Below are 18185 nucleotides of genomic sequence, written 5' to 3'. Positions count from 1 at the left end.
AATATTTGGAATGTAAGCATAATTATGAGCCATCATAAGCCTTGCAATAAAGTTTTTAACACAATCAAACCAGATGTAATGTTTGAATTATTTAATTCTTACATTTTTCTATTCCAATAGTATCGATAGCTGTGTTGAGTGCGCGAGCTATCGGTAGCTATAACACAGCCAGCGTGGTCAGTGCTGCAAAACGTGCTGCCATTGTCATCATGATAAATTGTATTATTTTCAGATTAACGCTGATAAGATATAGTTAATTCCAATCGGGCTTCAGTAACGGCCTTCCGGAATAGTAGTTCAGTGATATTTAAGTTAATTACACGGGTGCTGCCAACGAGCGGATAAATCTGATAAGTAGGCAGTGCATTTCTGTGCAATAACTGCAACAAGTGGAATTTTTGACTTTAAATACATATAATAAGAAAGGGGAACAACCGCTAAATCCTTGCCAAACGTAAGTATATCACGACGGCTTATCGACCATGAAACGACCTTTTAAAGTCATTAACTTCCTCCGCAGTGGACGACTTTGAGTTGGACGATATAGACGATTTCGCCATGGATTTCTGGGGCATTTTCATGTTCTTCCTGCTCACCTTCCTCATCATGAGTTGCTGCGGATATTGCTGCACCACCAGACGCCAGGGTGCCGTTCTGTCCAGTGAGTAACTGTATACAATATAGAAGTATCAACCTATAAGCCATTAATCAAATAAAAGCCCGCGATGAGTCATTCACCAACCGGAAAGACAAGCAGTCGGAGTTTAGCTCAAAAGATGAGTTTCATGAGTGAGACTATACGACATCCTATTCGTGTTAAGTGATAATAATAATTATATTCAGTCGATATATATTTATAGAGAGAGACAGATCTGAATAATGAGAGAGAGCTTTTGCAGTTTTTTGGCTTTTGCCTCTCCACCGATTCGCAAACAACATTAAGTATGCTCAGCCATAAGCGGAACTTACTTTATCAGCAAGGGACAAAGTAATTCTCTATTTATGTATGTTTATTTATATGGTCGTATCTTATCTGAATCAAGTGGATGTTGTCTGTTGTCCCTTTCTGCGCACGATTTTCCCAGTTTTTACCCAATTTCCACCATTGGCTAGCTATAAAGTTAGCTTTTTTAATATAACAACAATATAACTTAAATTTAAATGACTCATCTTCAGTTGCGCTTCGATAAGGAATTGATATATTTTTAGAGATAAGCACGACTGACAATTGTATCCACATGCCACAGTTAAATACGCATGCAGTATACCTCGAACTTTTTGACCGAACGGCTCGTTGAAAAAAAGTATCTTTTAACCATGGTTTACATATACTTTGATATATGGTTTCCCATTATAATGGTGTTTTTTATTGTGGTTTTGATACTGGTGCTATTGCGAGTTCGTCGCGCCCGTCGTCTTCGCATGGGAAACGCAACTGTGGTTACCGCCGGTGAGGACAGGACTTTAAATAGTAACTCTGGGATGATCGATGGTCGTATCTTCGATTCTGGGAATCGCTCTAGACAGCCGAGCTATCAAAATCTAATCATATATACCTATAAGTGCTTCACGTCCAAGACGCCATTTGCATCAAGCGTTTTGATTATCACCTTAATTTACAAATCATCAATGCTGTTCATCAAATCGAATCTGGCTCGTGTAGCCTTTTTAACATTTTCGACAATCTTATTATCTTATATTCGCAAACGTTTGACGTCAAGTCTTGTTTTTTCTTCTTACCCTTGCCCGAATGATATTAAATTATATTTAGTGTTGTTCAAATTAGGCGATAGGGTGTTGATTAGATGGTCGTAAATAGTTTGTACCGTGCTCCCAGAATAACGACTTCTTTTCAGCACACAAACAATTTTGTATTTTTTTATGGAAAAATTTTCTTCCTTGAATTTTTTATTGTGTTCGATAATAAATTTGGACAGCAGTAATAATTAAAAAAATTTTTTTGTAATTATATAAGTCTAAACCTTTCAAATCTCTAAAGAGTTCTTGCACTAACAAGGTCAAAATGGCAATATTTAGCATGCACTAAAAAATGTTATAAATATAGTAGCCACTGCTTTACCGATTTTAATTGCCTCAAGAATACTTGTGCTTATGACCAGCTTTAGATATTTAAAAAATGATATAAAATAAGTTAAACAAGATTATTGGCATTCTGCAAACAGAATGATTGTTGTCGTTGTACTTGAATCGTACTTCGTTTCTGCAGAAAAATCTTGGGTCCAACTGTTGACCGGTGAATTTCCCCAACAGCTGTATTGTTTGCCATCCCAGATAATAAGCTTTCGATAAGAGTAATTCAATTATTTGATTACCACTGACGTCAGAAACGATCAGAGATTTGTGGGAATTGTTCAGGGTAATCGCATCGTGCTGAGGATCCCCCAGAAGTAATAAATTTCGAAAACGAAACCTAATTTCTCTTTTGATTGATGTAGACTATTGACGCAGGTTTCAAGCTGTAAATACAATGTCCACTTGAACTTTTATGGTTTCCCCCCCATTCTATGCTACCTTCTGGCACCGATATCAGGACTATATGGCGTTTTTAAGCCGATTAAACGTCCAGAGCGTCAATGCCGACCCAGCGATGGGTGCTAATCTTATCTTGCCATTCAAACCACCATTTTAAACTGACTTCGGGTCTGTGGGGATATGCAGACAGTCTGGACTCTTACAAAAGCCGGCGAGGAATCGAATCCGGTTCGCAATAATCGTCGAACCTCTGCGCAATGAACACTGGAAAAATTCGCATTACCGTGTTTAGTTTCAATACCCATCGAACCATCCTCAAGACTGGCTGCCGTTCGAATTTATTAGTTTTTAAATACCCATTGTTGAAGTAGTTCAATTAAGATGCCGCACGTTCCGGGCGACAGGGATCTGGAGATCTCCACCATCATCCTTTGCACCATTTTCGCAGTGGTCGTCTGCGCAGTCCTGGCGATGATCATAGGATCCGTGATCCGCAAAAGGAAACAGCGCCTGGCGGACAAGGGCGTGATCGAAGCAAGTTAGTATATTTCGATGCAGAAGTCCTTTGTTGCTGTCCTGTGTCCTTCCGAGTTCGCAGATGTCGAAGCTCCTTGTGTGAAATTCCTGTGTGTTGTTTTGTCCACCAAAATTATGGAGAACAATCTATTTGATTTTTTTTAAGTTTACCAACTTAGTTTCGTTATTTATAACCATGGCTGTAACACTACAAAATTGCCGAACCAACTGCTTAATAAATAAGATTATTAGGATTATTATAAGATATTTCACATTTATATACATGGATAAAAAGTTTGATTCTGCTACAATATTGACACAAAATCATTTGCCTTGGCTAAGAACTTAAAATATATGTTGTATTTAATCCTGCTGTGCACAAAATACAAAAATTAAGATTTTTCGAAAAAAAAATCGGGTGCAACCACTATCACTCAAAAAAATAATTATACTTTTTCATACAATGATTTTTTCCCATGATTTTATTTTACTACACATTTCGGATAAATATTTTGATTCATTCGGTGCATTATCGCTATGTTGCGGATTTACCATGTTCTTAGTAATTTAGAAAAGTTTAAAGAACTTTTACTCAAAGATTATAATTTTTGAACTACACATAGCAAAGGAATAAAATCGCTCAATGCTTTGAATTTTTAACTTTTTTGAGTGCGACTCAGTGAGTAAAGATTATCCTTATCAATATTTAAGCGAATGGTATTGTATTTACCATTTGCATATTATGAGTATGAGTAATTATTTAAAGTGAAAACCCACATCGACTTCTTTAACATTTTAGTTTTTTTACTCCTCTCATTCGGATCGCAAGTGATTTGGAATTTAGCAAATTTTACAAATAATGGCAAAATATACGTCAATCGCAGTTTTCATTATTGTATTGTTTTTGTATTGCATTTACCTGTGCTTTCGTCAATGCAAAAGGCGGGGTATGTATTTAATTTGGGATATTTTATTGTTCTTTTCCATTTAATCCTAAACGATCGGATTTCTTCTTTTAAATATTTAAATAATCTTCTGTGTAATATTGTAGTTCATAGTAGTAGTCATTGCTTTCATTGAGAATTGTAGTGTTATTCTGACTCATTGTGACTAAATCATAAATTTTAAAGTCGGTCGCAAATTTGTTTTTTTTTAATTGAACTAAGTACTTGTTGCAAATCTAGATTAATGTACTATACATTTGAGACCTTTTATGGTGTCACATATCAAAGACGCTATAAGCAGATGGAAAGACAAACAAGACAAGAACTTATTGATATTTCCTGGGTTTTTTACCTGTTTTTTATGCCTAAAAGTACGCTGCAATAATGTGCATATTGTTCCTTTGTTAGATTAAACAAAGAGCTAAGCAGTACTTGTTAAGTGTTTTAAAGTTTTCTTTCTTCTGGATAAATATTTTATACGCAGTCTAAACGATAACGTGCCATTTTTTTCTCCTCCGCTTTTTCTTATCGTAAGGAAAAGGGCTTAGTGAATTGGATTTTTCCCAGAGTCAGTCCAAAAAGATTTGAGCTTAGGCACAGTTCGATCAGTTCATTTACTCAGTTCGTTGCAGTCAAACGTGTTTAGTAGAAAAAGATGCCTTCCTTAGAATTCCCAATGCCACCTCAACACGATGATGGCGACAAATTTTCTGCAGCAGCTGCCAATTTAATAGTCTTCATTTTTATGCTTTTTGTCTGGGGCTATTGCAAGTGTTGTTGTTCTTGTTGTAAACGCACTAAGACGGAAGGTAAGAGAAATTCTTAACGTATCTGTACGATAAGCCAACTCTCTTATTTCCGCATCTATTAAAACTCACAGATACTTGCACTTTCAGATAGCTATCTTAGTCTATAGCTAGCGTTTGCAGTGCAATCATGAATTTTCTTTTTGTGAATGTGTTTAAGTCGAATTCAAATGAAGGCGACTTCAGTTTGGTCATAGTGTTTGCGGTTTTTGTATTAACCATTTGTATTGGGGCCATTTTTATATGTCTACGCTTAAAAAGTGGAAAGGAGATTAAAAACTGTGATGGTTGGTAACCCATTATTCTTATTATTTTTATTAGTACAATCCGGCTGTCTGCTTTAAAAAGAGACAGCTCTTAATAAATCGAGAATTTCAGCTTTATATAGTTAGACCAAGTTACAGGTACTTTAATTATCATTTTTAATGATAAAAATCACATAAAACCAGAAACTATCCAGCGTATTACTCACTTTGAGTCACTTTGTTCATAATTGCCACATGTAAATAGAGGTAAATCCAGGTGCTGAAGACTTACTCACATGATAGCGATATCTGCATCTAATACTCGGGGAAACTTGTTTGTTTTTTAATTAAATCTATTACTCGATGACGTCATTCAAGGCGTCTGTATTAGATTTCCTAACTCGATCTTGTAAATTGATCAATATATGATAATAATGGGTATTGCCCCTAATTTAGTGCTTTTGCTTTCTATCTGCACTGTCAATAATATTTATGGTTGAAATATTCAAGTCATTGTCTACAAAAAATTTTGGATTGTTTGCGAATGGCTTTAGTTCTTTAACTAACTCGTAAAGTATTTTGCATGGGAAATCCGATTTAATATTAAAAGTTGTTAGACATATTTAATTTCTCCTCCAAAACACAATTTAAAATCATTTCATATCCAATATCCTAAACTTTTAAAGCTTCTGTGGTGAAATAGTCCGGCTATCTTGGTATGCTGAGATTTAGGACTTGGTTTGGAGTGGGTAATGACTGGGTGTTATTGTTATATTTGTGCAATATATACTGATAACAGCGACTGTGATTCCCTACTATTTCGGATCCCATTTCCAAATGTGTCACTAAAAGCTTCGTTTACGCCTAAACGCAAATCAATAATTAGGTATTAGTGGCTAATGGTCATACAAAGGGATCGATCCCGAAATGCTGGGTAATTCAGAAAATGATTATGAAATCCATTTAGTTAGGTCGCAGGTCCGCACGATGAATGCCACCATATTGGATGTGTTTGAGGACATTTCCCAGCGACTGCACATCAACTGGACATTTCTGGCATTCGAAGCGGGTATTCTCACGGTCTTGGTTGCCCTTGTTGTGATATATGCCTTAAATCTTGCTCGAAATCCGGAAGACTTTTGATATTTGAACTAGTAGAAAACGTATTTTCGAAATGAACAACGAAACGGAGATCAGCTATTTGCTGGAGTCCCAGGAACGCTCTGTGGTTTTCATATCCGTTTTTCGCATAATCTTCAAAATATTCATCTTGGTATTGCTCGGCCTGGTTGCACTACATTGGAAGCGTCGTCAGGCTCTCGGCGATTTAAGTAAGTTATGATAATGGTTGGAAGTGTGCTGTTATCACTGATAAGTGCTATCTTTATGAGTGCGATTGCCCTTTTCTTTGGCCATTACTGGCACTTTTTTGCCAATTGCCAATCCGTCGGCTTTAGTTTCTCGCTTTTGTTTAGTCTTTGTGCGCCGCTTATTCAGTCAGTATCAAAATCATGGATGATTCGGGCATCTACTGGATACTTTTCTTCACCTTCTCCGTATTTTTCATGACATCCGCGGCGGTATTCCTGACCCGTGGTCGAACCCGGAGAGCGGCGCTCACCAAGGGCGCAGGTGTGTTTTCGGGGATCTCCCGTTTGTGGCGATAACGCCCGGCCAATGGGTTTCCAATATCGCCCATTTACACAAAAAAAACACAAAAGCCCCAAACAGTTGGAATCGTGAACTCCATGCTGTAGCACCAGTTCGTTCAGTTTGTATAGAATAATATTCGCGATGGAGCCGTTTGTTATTCCCATCATAGCAGTCTCAGTCTTCATAGTGATTGCCTCGTCGATGTGCCTCTGCTTCTTTTGCATAGCCAAGAAGTTCAGATCCATGGGTAAATAGCTGCAGCTCCGGGAATGGTTATTTATGTTTTATGACTTATGTAATTTTGAAGCTGTTCCGTACTGCCAATATCAGAGATAAACAAGACCATAATGCGAGTACACCACCCGCTTATCGTATTGGCCATATAATCGGACATTGATTAGACGTGGGCCGAGAGAGTGGGTTTTGTCAGACATAGGACTTGCAGTCTGTTCTGTGTTCGCCTGGAAAGCGATTGTGTTTTTTAGAGCTAAATCCCCTGACTTATCGAGAATGTGGGCGTTCTTTGTCGGATTATCTATAGCCCTTTCCATATTTTTCATAACTTCCATCGTAGTTTGCATTAGACGCAAGCAGAAAGCAGCGCGAAATGTTGGCTACACAATCAGCGAAGGCGTTGGTAATTACATTGACTGAGCAATGAAAAGATTGACAATTACACTTAAAGAAATAGTAGTGCAACAAATTTTGTGGACCCTTATCTTATTTGTCTAAGTGTGAAGCATATTCTTTTTATTCGTTTTCGATACAGGCAGTATTTGTTTTTAAAAATATTAATTTTAATACAAAAAGTATTTATAGTGTATATAAACGTGGCACCTTTTCTATAAATAAATTGAGGGAATAAGATTAAAAGCCCAAAAAAACAGCAAAGAAGTTTATGTACATCAAGTTTTGATGAATTACATTAATTTAGATTAATACAATATCGAACATTTTTTATAGTGCTGAAAGGGGAATTTTTGTTCACACTGATGAGTCTAATCAAAAGTGGGAGCTTATCGAGTCTGCGATTCGCGGTTGGCGATGATTCAGAATCGTTGGCGCAGCTATTTTCCGTTTCTAATTTTTTTTTCCCGTTCTTCCTACTTTCAGCGCCTGTGGTGGTGACCTCCGCCACCCACACGGCTCCCGGCGGATATCCGGTCACACAGCTGCCTCCGCCGGGCTATCCGTCGGGCAATGCCTACGTAACTGCGACCTCGTACCCCGCACAGACCACCGGGTAAGTACGGAGCCTGAAGTGGGGCCGCAAACTATTCTAATGTCCTCGTTTTCCCCGCAGCAACGTGACTGTGCAGATGCCCATGCCGATGAACCACCAGAGCCAGCAGCAAATGCCAATGCCAATGCCGATGCCGGGGTAAGTGGAAGCTAGTGCCCCAGCGGAACGCAAATATTAATTGATATGCTTTTATCCAATGCAGTCAGCAAACGCATGGCGTGGCCTATCCGTCGTATCCTTGCGCCGAAGCTGCCAACATGAATCCTCCGCCGTATGACATGGCCATGGCTAATCCTGGACCTAGTGTTATGCCCGCTGGATATGAGAAGCAAGCTCCATACAACCCCCACTTTAGCCAGTGAAATCCCACTGTTAACTGAAAGTGAAACTATATTTGAGGATCCCCTTTCCGTCTCGTTATAGCTTTTTTACTCAGCTGAACACTTTACTTTCCATGTTTCCTTGCATAATGTATTCCCCAAAAAACTCCAAACTCCTGGGAAAAAACCAAAGTGAAAGCGATCGCACAACGAGCCATTTTTATATTCCATGTGATGTATGTAAAGTGTACATATAACTTAAGCGCAACCTTTTATTTATACATCTACATTAAGCAAATCCAAAACAAAAACCAAACTGAACTACATGAAGTGTTAATTGTAATAAACCAGTGAAGTGCACATCAAATACAACTGGAGCATATTTGTTTCGATGTGCACTTTCACAAAAACACAAAAACAAGTAATGCAAACATGTTTTCAATTACTTCTGCACTCGGATGATTTTGCCAATGGGTTTCTAAAGATTACTAGTGGATTTGCATTGCTTTTGCTGCAATCGAAAGTTTTTATTCATCATTTTTTAATTGAGATGCGAAATTATATTTTATGTTTTTAGTACCTCGTTTTGGCCTCTGGCCAAATCCATTGTTAGCCACGTTGTTTTAATACTGATTTTGGTGAGGCATGCGAAATTCCAATGTTTTACACATTTTGTAAGTTTTGTATCTTAATAATGAACTTCTAGCTCTTTGGATTCCTTGTTGAATATGGCTACTGTTGGATATGTAACTAGTAATAGCTTTATATATTATAGAATTGTCACGCTGCATTAAGGCAGTTTAAATGGATTTTCCGCTGTATAGATAGATTAGTTTTCTTCAAAATAGTTTTGTATTTTGACTCCACCAATCCACACCAGATGTTGTACCTTCTATCAGTCCTTGCAATAGTTCTTATCAGCCAGGAGGCGTTATGTACGGATTACTGCAACAAGGATCTGTGTCTGCCGGAAATAACGCATATCGCTTGCCGCAATTATGGGGTAAGTTTGGCTTCCCATCAAGGTGCTTAGTAACTATCTGAGTTTCGCAGGACTTTGATGAGAGTTGTGGCAGTGATGCAATCATCGTGAAGTTTCCCATGCACATGCGTGCCCACCTCCTGGCCGTCTTAAATGATTTTCGGAATACCGTGGCTAAGGGTCAGTATCCGCACTTGCGTCCAGCTTCCCGGATGGCAACACTACGGTGGCACGAGGAGCTGGCCGGATTGGCCAAGTTTGCCTTGAGGCGTTGTGACTATATCGACGATTACTGCAGCAATACGGATGAGTTCAGCTATGTGTCATATATATATGGCAGTACCAAGTGGTTGCAACTGGAGAAGGATCCCATATCCGTTTTGGACTTTGTTTTGCAGTTTTGGATGGATGATGTCAAGGGCTGCACAATGGCCCACATCAATGCCGAGAAACCGGCCAAGGATGGGTGAGAGTGAGAGATCCAAGTGGTTAGTGCATATCTGATCCATGATTGCAGACAGTGTCGCGGCTACTTCACCCAGCTGGTCCAAGATTTGGCCGCCCATGTCGGCTGTGCCATGATGCTGCGAAAAGGCCAAAAGAGCGGACTCTACCAGTACGGTGTCCTTTGTCACTTTTCGCGCGGAAAGATCGCCAATGAGCTGGTTTACCGGGCAAGTGCTCATCCGGGAAGTCGCTGCTATGCGGGAACCCACTCCATATATGAGGGGCTCTGCTCACCCGAGGAGCATGTTAATCCCAATGCCCTGCAATTGGGCGAGCTTAATTGATTCGTTCATGCTGCATTTAATAAATCTAGCTCATAAGATAGCTTTACACATTAGTTAAATAGCTCTTGCCACAAGATGCAGATGTGGTATCTGTACCTTTTTTTGTTACCGCTAACTGCGAGCTTGTCCCCAGAAGATGATCCCCATTGTAAGCCCAATCTCTGCATGAATTCGGAAGTCCATGTGGGCTGCTTTCAACCTAAGGTAGTAGCTATCAATGCTCGCGATTGTATCGATTTAACCACCTCATCTGCAGGCAATAGGCGAGCAATGCGGGAAAAACAACCTCTTCCTGAACGTTAATGGAGCCTTGAAGACCGGCATCCTTAGCAGGATCAACATGTTGCGCAACTATCTGGCCAGTGGGGTGGGCAACTATTCGGTAGCCGCTCGCATGCCAACAATGGGCTGGGATTTTGAACTGCAGAGGCTGGCTGATCGACAGGTTCGCCAATGCGATGAGACGGGAAAGTTTTGCGCCAATACCGAGAGGTATCACTATGTGGCAACCATCGAAATCCGTAGCAAGATGAAACGGACCAAGAGCCTTATACGTACGATTTTAGATAAATTGCTGCCGGAGTTGTTCCTGGATGTCATGGGATGCATGATGAACAGTCAGAAATTAGTGCCACTAAGAGAAGGGTAAGTGACGTAAAACGCCACCTATATTTCAAGAATAGAAACCAGCTTTATAGAATGCTTGTTAAAATCTGTTACAAATTAGTGTATTAGGTTAAATACTTCGTTAGTGTACATGTATACATGTTAGTGAGTTTAAGCTTACATTTTTAAAATTGCTGTATTTAACTACTAAGGCCATATTTATTTTACTGTAGAACCTGTGTGGGTCACTATATGCCGCTGATTCAGGACCATGGTTCTCGTATGGGATGCGGCCTTCGTGTGAAAGGTAGGGACGAGAAGGAGTCAAATATCGTCCTGCTCTGCCACTTCTCGCGGGCCAGTGTGAACAACCTGGTTCCGTACGAGGTGGGCCAGATTCCTGGCGGGAAGTGCGCCAGTGGATCGAGCCAGATGTACCAGTTCCTCTGCAGCGAGGATGAGGTCGTCGATGCCAACAGCTTGGTGGTGGAATCGAAAATGCCGCCCAGCGACAAAGTGCAAGATGACATTTAGGGTGTTAAATACACTTTTACACTTAAAGAAAAGGTGCTTATGCACTCAATATTCACATAAATATTCACATAAATACTATTCATTAAATAAAAACCTATAAAACCGTTGACAGAATAATGGGAGAAATAATTTCAAAATATTATATTATTTTAACGGATTTAAGGTACAAAATTTAAGGTACAAAATTTGATCAGAACTTATCGCTTTTTTTCTGTGTACAAAAGTGTGCCTAATAGTGGGCCTAACCAATTGTTTAACTGATTGGTGGTCAGTAAATGGTCGCAATTGATAGCTCCGCTTGACCGGTAATCGATTTGGCCCCTTCGAACTCTATAAGAGGCAGCCTCGGGTGGCCGGAGCTGGCTAAACTGGCTGCCTCGTCGAGATGTTGGACACCAAGTGGCCGCCGCTGTTGCTGCTGCTGATGCTCCTGGGCCAGCAGCTCCAGGCCTTCGACTACTGCGATCCCACCCTGTGTCCCGGACCCGAGAGGCATATAGCCTGCAACAATTTCGGGGTAAGATGCATCTAATGGTCAGCGAGCCACGTCGCTGATGTGTGATTCCTTTAGGCGCTGGCCGACATCTGCAGTCCGGATGCCCACATTGTGCGGATCACGACGGCTCGTCGCACCATGATCCTCAATGAGCTGAACGAGTACCGCGATCGGATAGCGAGGGGCGATCTGATGGGCTTCAGTCCGGCCACCCGGATGGCCACGTTGCAGTGGGATCAGGAGCTGGCCAGTTTTGCGGAGCTCAATGTGAAACGATGTGCCCTGGTCAACGATCATTGCCGCAATAGCGAGCAGTTCCGCAACGTGGCCCAGGTGGTGGCCGAGGGCGGTTGGCAGGGGGATCCCTTGCCGCCGAGCTCTCCCAGTGACCCTCCCAATCCGGAAGCCCCAATCCCGGTGGAGTACCACACTGAAGATGAGGTGATCAAGGCCACGCTGGAGCAAATGTTCGCCGAGTACAAGGAATGCAGCATGCGGGATATTATAGCATTTAGTCCGCCCAACAACAGGTAGGTGGAGGCGGCAGGATTAACTATTGCTCACCTGACCAGAATCCTTCGCTTGCGCGTCAGCAAGTGCATTGCCTACTTCACACAGCTCGTCCGGGATAGCACCACCCACGTGGGCTGCGGCATTCTGCGGCAGACCAAGAACACCACCAACGAGGCCGGTCAGTCGCTGTCCAGTGTCCACCAGTACATGACCTGCAACTTTGTCCGGACAAACGATGTCAATGCCCCGGTCTACCAGAGTGGCGATCGTCCGGCCATCGAGTGCCGCAGCGGACGCAATCCGGTCTTCATTAACCTGTGCTCCGTCAACGAGATCTACGACTCCTCCAACCTGGCTGGCCTCTTCTGAACTGGCGGGCTCTGCAATTCCAAAGCCAATCACTAACTTTAATAAAAATGAAAGGACTTTAATGAATGCTGACTTCTTTTTGGTGGCTTGTATTCACAATAGGAGTGCTGTTAAATATGACTACTAACAATACAGATTGTATTAACTTTGGCTCTCAGGAAATTAACAAAGTCTAAACAATTTTAGTTCACACGATTAAGTGAGTGGGTGCAAATCTTACTATAGCATATTTTTTTACCATATAAAGTAAACCTTTTTTTTAACCTTTTCACGAGTTAAAAAAATAGTGACACCTACAACATATTTGTGTGTAACTCGATGCGTCGATTTGTTACGACAATATTTTTATTTTCTCACCATCCCATCAGTTCCGATATAAAAAATATGAATTTTTGCAGTTTCGCCACTTTTTTTTCTGAAATATTGAACTTTTTTTCGTCTTGGTTACCAATCTATTATCACTTCATTTCCTTTTGTATATGTATGTTCATTTTTTTTCCCAAGTTATATTTTCCCAGTATATTTACATAAAAAAATTAACTATAGTGCCAGAGAACTTCCGAATTTCCCAACAAATATTGTTTGACAGGTAGATTCATTATGGAATAAGGGCATTGGGCAGTTAGTTAGAAGAATAATATTTATTAAACATTTAAAGAAACCTTTAGTTTGTTTCACAAATTGTTTTTAAAGCAGCTCCACTTATTGGCAATTTAGGGAGATAATTCTTTAGGAACTTTATTTTTTACTTTGCGTCTTTTTGTTTGAATTGTTCGTTTTACAACAGAGATTGAAAGTTGAGCCAGTAGAATCGCACCTTAATTCCATCACCATTATTATAATGAACCCGATTCGCCCGACGCCACTCACCTGCAACGTGGCATTCAAATTGAAATGTGTTTTCCCCGCTCCGTTTTGGCATCTGCCCGCCGGGTTGCCTACCTACCCACATTCTGGATCCTGGAACCTGCATTCTGCATCCTGCAGAATCCCTGTTTTCGCACCTCGGCGACTGCCAGTCAAAGTCAGCGGACGCAAAAAGTTCGTTGACAACTTTAGCAAACAAATTTTTTATCGCGCACAGCCAAACACCTTTTTTCTTCTTTTTGCATTTGATTTCAGTTATTTTTTTTTTAAATTTCGTTTTTCATTGTTGGGGAAAAAATGGTGAACACAGCGTGAAATACGCAGCAACCGCAAAATAGTGCTCACTGAAAAAATACAAGAAATAAAGCGCGAGTATTTCCAGCTAAATACGAAAAACTATTTTTCTTTTCACTAATGATTTATTCAATTGTAAAATGTGCTCGATTGTGTCCAGAGTTAGTGGTAAATCGTATCGTGAGAGTCTTTGCATGTGCACTATTTAAGTTATTTCATAAAATATTCCAGTTTGGTCCTTGCCCGTTCATCCGTAAACTCGCTTGAGAACCGTAAAAAATGTATAGGTTGTGTTCAGTAGATTCTGGAACAGTTCCAAGGTGATGGGACGTATATTGCCCAGTAGTATCTGGAATTAAATTTCAAACTGATTAATAAGTAGAGGAATATATGCAGTAGCGATAAATATATCTGTATATTAAATATTCACTGAACCTTTAACAATGGTTATCGTTATCGTGCAAGGATTAATGTAAGCAGGACTTACTGAAGCTGGCCGCTGGGCCCTCATCATCATGAACAGGATGTTTTTGCGCAGTGGAACGTCGAAGGTGAACCACTCCGTTTCGTAGGCTGCGGTGGCCACGGCCAAATTCTGTTCCCTGAGCTCATTTGCATACCAATAGAGGGCCAGTATTTGGGCCAGAATCATGTTAATGTACATGCAAACAATTATCAGCTGACTGGTGCCGCTGACCTATGACAAATGACAGACACGCGTACATTAGGTTCCCTTTGTGGACATCTACTTACGATAATCAGCATAAAGAGCAGGGCACAGAGCAGCGCCGAAAAGGCCATCAGTTCGAAGAGGAACATCATGGTGGTCAGCTCGTTTATGTGATCCATGTACTCGATAATGCTCTGCTGGTAACGGATGCAGGCTATGATCTCCTCCCTCAGTTCCCGGGAATTGCGATCTCCGTACGGATGCTTAAGCGCCACCTGGCGGAGGCGATGCTGCAGAGCCTTGCACCTCACAATGCCGAACATAATCAAGCCCACAATCAGACTGGTGTACGGAATGTACATGCAACAGCCCATCGGGGTGATGAGCATCTGAAAGATGTACCACATCTCGTAGTACGGACTCTCGTACTCATTCAGACCAGGAATTCTGCTGCCAAATGGCAGAACTGAAAGAGGATAATGTGGGTAATATAACGTATGTCCTTCCAACTCCTTTTAAGGACCTTCCAACTCACCTCTTTCGCTGGAGGACAATGGGTACAGACCGAATCCCATGGATGTGAGCATGCCAAAGAACAGATTGCCCCTAGCCATCAACTTTCCCACCTTGTTCACCTGGCCCAATATTTCCGATATATACGAATCGTTCAAATTCAACAGATCGTAATAGGCCTCAGTTAGTTTCTGGATTAAAGCCAAATATCTGTCGTGATCCGCCAGCAAGAGATAAGCTCGCAGCACCGTATTGATCCAAAGGACGAGCATATATGAGTTTCGAATTATCCCGGTTAGTCCTTCATTTGTACTCATCATGTACACGATTTGGGTGAAGATGTGGAATGAGGCCAGTCCAATGCACACATAACGCCTCAAGTTTTTGTCATAGAGCAGGGCCCAGAATCGCAGTATCTTGATGTTCATGTAGATTAGCTGAATGTCTTCAAACATGGCTTATAACTTGGCTTTCTAATCGAATTCTTAGCCATCCTGTGTGTGCCTAAGCCTTTTATAGCATTTCTATGGCAGTTTTTAAAGGACACGACTTGCATGGACTCCCAGCTGGTCTCATTTGGGTGCAATTTCTGCCTAAATTGCCAATGATTTTGCACAAATTTTCGCCATTGAATTGCAACATTTATTTGCTGCATTTCATTGGCCACATATTGATTTCTTTTTGAATTATGAGTGAAGGACGGGTGGAGAGCTGGTCGCCATTTATACAGATTATAGCACTTCAATTTATTTTTCATTAAACAAATTTGGAAGCCAATTTTGCTAATGCGTTCCGCTGATAACTGGACTGCACTTTAATAAAGATAGACCAATTAGCATATAAACTCAATTTTCTTTACACATAGATAATGCTTATCGATTGGAGATAGTATAAAACCCTTGATAATCAGAAGCAGCTTTTCTAAAAAGCTTTTGATAGCTTCGTTCTCATTCAATGTGAAATCAGTTGTGTTCCAGCTCTCGAGATCTTCGGTTCAATTAGACGCTCACATATGACATCATGGATCAGTGGATGATGGCACTCGCTCTGTTTATAATACTGCTCGTTTTGCTCTACAAGTGGTCGGTGGCCAAATATGGTGTGTTCAGTGAAAGGGGCGTGGCACATGAGAGGCCATGGCCTCTAATTGGCAACATTCCGCTCAAGGGCATGATCGGTGGTATTCCAGTTCTAAAGAAAATGATCGAATTGCATGCGAAACACTCGGGATCCCCGGTATATGGTATCTACGCCCTTCGAGATGCCGTCTTCTTCGTTCGAGACCCTGAGCTCATCAAGCTCATCGGCATCAAGGAGTTCGACCACTTCGTTAATCACAATAGCATGCACAACAATATACAGGAGTCGATACTCTCGAAAAGTCTCATTTCGCTGCGCGATGGTCGATGGAAGGAGATGCGCAATATCCTGACACCCGCATTTACGGGTAGCAAAATGCGGATAATGTACGACCTGATCCAATCGTGCAGCGAGGAGGGCGTCATCCACATACAGGAGCAGTTGGAGCTGTCGCAGGACGGGAGCATCGAACTGGAAATGAAGGATTACTTCACGCGATTCGCCAACGATGTGATTGCTACGGTGGCCTTCGGCATCAGCATCAACTCGTTCAGGCGCAAAGATAACGAGTTCTTTCGCATCGGACAGGCCATGTCCAGGATTAGCGCCTGGTCGGTGTTCAAGGCCATGCTCTACGCCCTCTTTCCACGCCTGATGAAGGTAACTATTGTCCAGATGTCACATATAATATCCTAATGGTCGGTAAAGTGTCAACCCATTCAGTTGGTTCACTCTATTCTTTGTTAATTGATTAATTAACCAGTAGACAGAAATAGTCGAGAGTAAACTATTTTGGGAATGTGTTGATTATTTATTGGCTTGCTCCAGGTTCTCCGCATCCAGGTGCTGGACACCAAGAACATTGATTACTTCAGCAGCCTGGTCACCGCGGCGATGAGGTACCGTCAGGAGCACAAAGTGGTGAGGCCGGATATGATCCACCTGATGATGGAGGCCAAGCAGCAAAGGTTGGCCGATCTGAGGGATAAGTCGAAGGATGAGCTATACTATTCCGAATTCACCGACGATGACCTGTTAGCCCAGTGTCTGCTATTCTTCTTTGCCGGCTTTGAGATTATCTCGTCGTCCTTGTGCTTCATCACCTATGAGCTCTGCCTGAATCCTACGGTGCAGAACAGGTTGTATGAGGAGGTCCTCTCCGTGCACGAAGAGCTGAATGGTCAACCCCTGACCTATGACAAGCTGACCAAGATGAAGTACCTGGACATGGTGGTACTCGAAGCACTGCGTAAATGGCCGCCATCGATTTCCACCGATCGTGAGTGCAGTCAGGATATTGATTTGTTCGATGAAAATGGTCAGAAGTTGTTCTCCGCCCGAAAGGGTGATGTCCTGCAAATACCAATTTTCTCGCTCCATCACGATCCCGAGAACTTCGAGGATCCGGAGTTCTTCAACCCGGAGCGTTTTGCCGAGGGTCATGCTCTGGAGTCCCGTGTTTACATGCCCTTCGGAGTGGGTCCTCGCAACTGCATTGGCAATCGAATGGCACTGATGGAGCTGAAATCCATAGTATACCAGTTGCTTTTAAATTTCACACTATTGCCAGCTGAAAGGACATCCCGCGATTTGCTGAACGACATAAGGGGTCATGGTTTGAAGCCGAGGAATGGCTTCTGGCTGAAGTTTGAGGCACGTCAATAAAGTCTTATGCATCTGAGCCAACTAATCGAATGCGGTTTTTCAATTAAAACTCGTAGGCAGCCGTTCATTAATCAACTGGCTGGATTTTTCAATTAATTTAAGCTGGGTGTCTTAAGTGAATCGAGTATCGAAAAGAAATCTGGCGAAGAAGTGCTGGTGACAAGCACTGGATGGAAAAACTCGCTCGCTGCTTGTCCGGTCCAGTGGCGCCGGAAAAACCAAAACTCCGGGAAATCGGGAGCAGCTGAGGGGCGAAAAGTTTTTGACATTCTCGTTATTTATGTGCTTCGAGGGTATTTAGGCAAAAGTTTTTCGGTCCGCCTAAGCAGTTAATACGATATTGATTTATTCGCAAGTCAACAGCTGTGAGATAATAAATATTATGCAGCTCAAATACATATTTCGAATCTAGCGACTTGTTGTCCAGGGCCAAAGTTTCTGTTTTGATTCCCAGATTTGATTTATAAAGCGGCCAGCGATTAAGCTTTGATCCAGCCAGACTTTTGGCCAACTTTTATAAGCTTAAAGTTGGTGGGAGTGGCACATAGCCCAGGGAGAAGTAGCTCGGCGACTTTCCCTCTCGAG

General features: G+C 41.6%; 6 protein-coding genes across 12 annotated transcripts; 5 read left to right on the top strand and 1 right to left on the bottom strand.

The window, feature by feature from the left end:
* Nucleotides 1-172: 172 nt before the first annotated feature.
* On the top strand, nt 173-8379 carry LOC117136974 (protein shisa-5). Of its 6 annotated transcripts, XM_033298148.1 has the most exons (5): nt 173-454; nt 521-661; nt 7771-7900; nt 7961-8038; nt 8103-8379. In XM_033298148.1, exons 2-5 carry the CDS (start codon nt 559-561, stop codon nt 8260-8262), a joined length of 471 nt encoding a protein of 156 aa, XP_033154039.1. In that variant the 5' UTR covers nt 173-454; nt 521-558; the 3' UTR covers nt 8263-8379. The 6 variants fall into 6 exon arrangements, with proteins under 6 accessions (XP_033154039.1, XP_033154034.1, XP_033154035.1 ...); XM_033298143.1 differs by lacking the exons at nt 173-454; nt 521-661 and adding an exon at nt 1342-1450; XM_033298144.1 differs by lacking the exons at nt 173-454; nt 521-661 and adding an exon at nt 4589-4762.
* Nucleotides 8380-9100: 721 nt separating this feature from the next.
* On the top strand, nt 9101-10046 carry LOC117136973 (antigen 5 like allergen Cul n 1). The gene is made up of 3 exons (XM_033298142.1): nt 9101-9223; nt 9274-9668; nt 9720-10046. The coding sequence occupies exons 1-3, from the start codon at nt 9101-9103 to the stop codon at nt 9991-9993; spliced, it is 792 nt and encodes a 263-aa protein (XP_033154033.1). The 3' UTR covers nt 9994-10046.
* Nucleotides 10047-10068: 22 nt separating this feature from the next.
* LOC117136972 (antigen 5 like allergen Cul n 1) lies at nt 10069-11247 on the top strand. Its single transcript, XM_033298141.1, has 3 exons — nt 10069-10197; nt 10250-10638; nt 10833-11247. Exons 1-3 carry the CDS (start codon nt 10069-10071, stop codon nt 11131-11133), a joined length of 819 nt encoding a protein of 272 aa, XP_033154032.1. The 3' UTR covers nt 11134-11247.
* Nucleotides 11248-11494: 247 nt separating this feature from the next.
* On the top strand, nt 11495-12573 carry LOC117136346 (antigen 5 like allergen Cul n 1). Of its 2 annotated transcripts, none has more exons than XM_033297209.1 (3): nt 11495-11650; nt 11705-12159; nt 12202-12573. In XM_033297209.1, exons 1-3 carry the CDS (start codon nt 11519-11521, stop codon nt 12509-12511), a joined length of 897 nt encoding a protein of 298 aa, XP_033153100.1. In that variant the 5' UTR covers nt 11495-11518; the 3' UTR covers nt 12512-12573. The 2 variants fall into 2 exon arrangements, with proteins under 2 accessions (XP_033153100.1, XP_033153101.1); XM_033297210.1 differs by having other exon boundaries at nt 11496-11650; nt 12223-12573.
* A 1346-nt stretch (nt 12574-13919) lies between these two features.
* On the bottom strand, nt 13920-15310 carry LOC117136345 (odorant receptor 49b). The gene is made up of 4 exons (XM_033297208.1): nt 14878-15310; nt 14426-14808; nt 14160-14369; nt 13920-14021 (listed from the first exon to the last, which is right to left on the bottom strand). The coding sequence occupies exons 1-4, from the start codon at nt 15308-15310 to the stop codon at nt 13920-13922; spliced, it is 1128 nt and encodes a 375-aa protein (XP_033153099.1).
* A 534-nt stretch (nt 15311-15844) lies between these two features.
* LOC117136311 (probable cytochrome P450 9h1) lies at nt 15845-17600 on the top strand. The gene is made up of 2 exons (XM_033297159.1): nt 15845-16595; nt 16764-17600. The coding sequence occupies exons 1-2, from the start codon at nt 15876-15878 to the stop codon at nt 17598-17600; spliced, it is 1557 nt and encodes a 518-aa protein (XP_033153050.1). The 5' UTR covers nt 15845-15875.
* The last annotated feature ends 585 nt before the right edge of the window (nt 17601-18185 follow it).

Source organism: Drosophila mauritiana, chromosome 2R, assembly GCF_004382145.1.
Source record: "Drosophila mauritiana strain mau12 chromosome 2R, ASM438214v1, whole genome shotgun sequence".
In the NCBI taxonomy this organism is placed as follows: Eukaryota; Metazoa; Arthropoda; class Insecta; order Diptera; family Drosophilidae; genus Drosophila; species Drosophila mauritiana.
Note: the sequence above shows the minus strand (reverse complement) of the source record. Positions and strands in the feature narration are given on the sequence as shown.

Bases quoted from the DNA above. Each gene is read 5' to 3' on its own strand.
- LOC117136311 (XM_033297159.1), top strand. From the start codon at position 15,876: ATGGATCAGTGGATGATGGCACTCGCTCTGTTTATAATACTGCTCGTT. The intron at 16,596-16,763 runs GTAACTATTGTC...GGCTTGCTCCAG, and splicing joins TCTTTCCACGCCTGATGAAG to GTTCTCCGCATCCAGGTGCT.
- LOC117136972 (XM_033298141.1), top strand. From the start codon at position 10,069: ATGCAGATGTGGTATCTGTACCTTTTTTTGTTACCGCTAACTGCGAGC. The intron at 10,198-10,249 runs GTAGTAGCTATC...CCTCATCTGCAG, and splicing joins TGGGCTGCTTTCAACCTAAG to GCAATAGGCGAGCAATGCGG. The intron at 10,639-10,832 runs GTAAGTGACGTA...ATTTTACTGTAG, and splicing joins TTAGTGCCACTAAGAGAAGG to AACCTGTGTGGGTCACTATA.
- LOC117136974 (XM_033298144.1), top strand. From the start codon at position 4,609: ATGCCTTCCTTAGAATTCCCAATGCCACCTCAACACGATGATGGCGAC. The intron at 7,901-7,960 runs GTAAGTACGGAG...TTTTCCCCGCAG, and splicing joins TACCCCGCACAGACCACCGG to CAACGTGACTGTGCAGATGC. The intron at 8,039-8,102 runs GTAAGTGGAAGC...TATCCAATGCAG, and splicing joins ATGCCAATGCCGATGCCGGG to TCAGCAAACGCATGGCGTGG.
- LOC117136346 (XM_033297209.1), top strand. From the start codon at position 11,519: ATGTTGGACACCAAGTGGCCGCCGCTGTTGCTGCTGCTGATGCTCCTG. The intron at 11,651-11,704 runs GTAAGATGCATC...TGATTCCTTTAG, and splicing joins TAGCCTGCAACAATTTCGGG to GCGCTGGCCGACATCTGCAG. The intron at 12,160-12,201 runs GTAGGTGGAGGC...TCACCTGACCAG, and splicing joins TTTAGTCCGCCCAACAACAG to AATCCTTCGCTTGCGCGTCA.
- LOC117136345 (XM_033297208.1), bottom strand. From the start codon at position 15,310: ATGTTTGAAGACATTCAGCTAATCTACATGAACATCAAGATACTGCGA. The intron at 14,809-14,877 runs GTGAGTTGGAAG...ATCCTCTTTCAG, and splicing joins ATTGTCCTCCAGCGAAAGAG to TTCTGCCATTTGGCAGCAGA. The intron at 14,022-14,159 runs GTAAGTCCTGCT...ATTTAATTCCAG, and splicing joins GGGCCCAGCGGCCAGCTTCA to ATACTACTGGGCAATATACG.
- LOC117136973 (XM_033298142.1), top strand. From the start codon at position 9,101: ATGTTGTACCTTCTATCAGTCCTTGCAATAGTTCTTATCAGCCAGGAG. The intron at 9,224-9,273 runs GTAAGTTTGGCT...TGAGTTTCGCAG, and splicing joins TCGCTTGCCGCAATTATGGG to GACTTTGATGAGAGTTGTGG. The intron at 9,669-9,719 runs GTGAGAGTGAGA...CCATGATTGCAG, and splicing joins GAGAAACCGGCCAAGGATGG to ACAGTGTCGCGGCTACTTCA.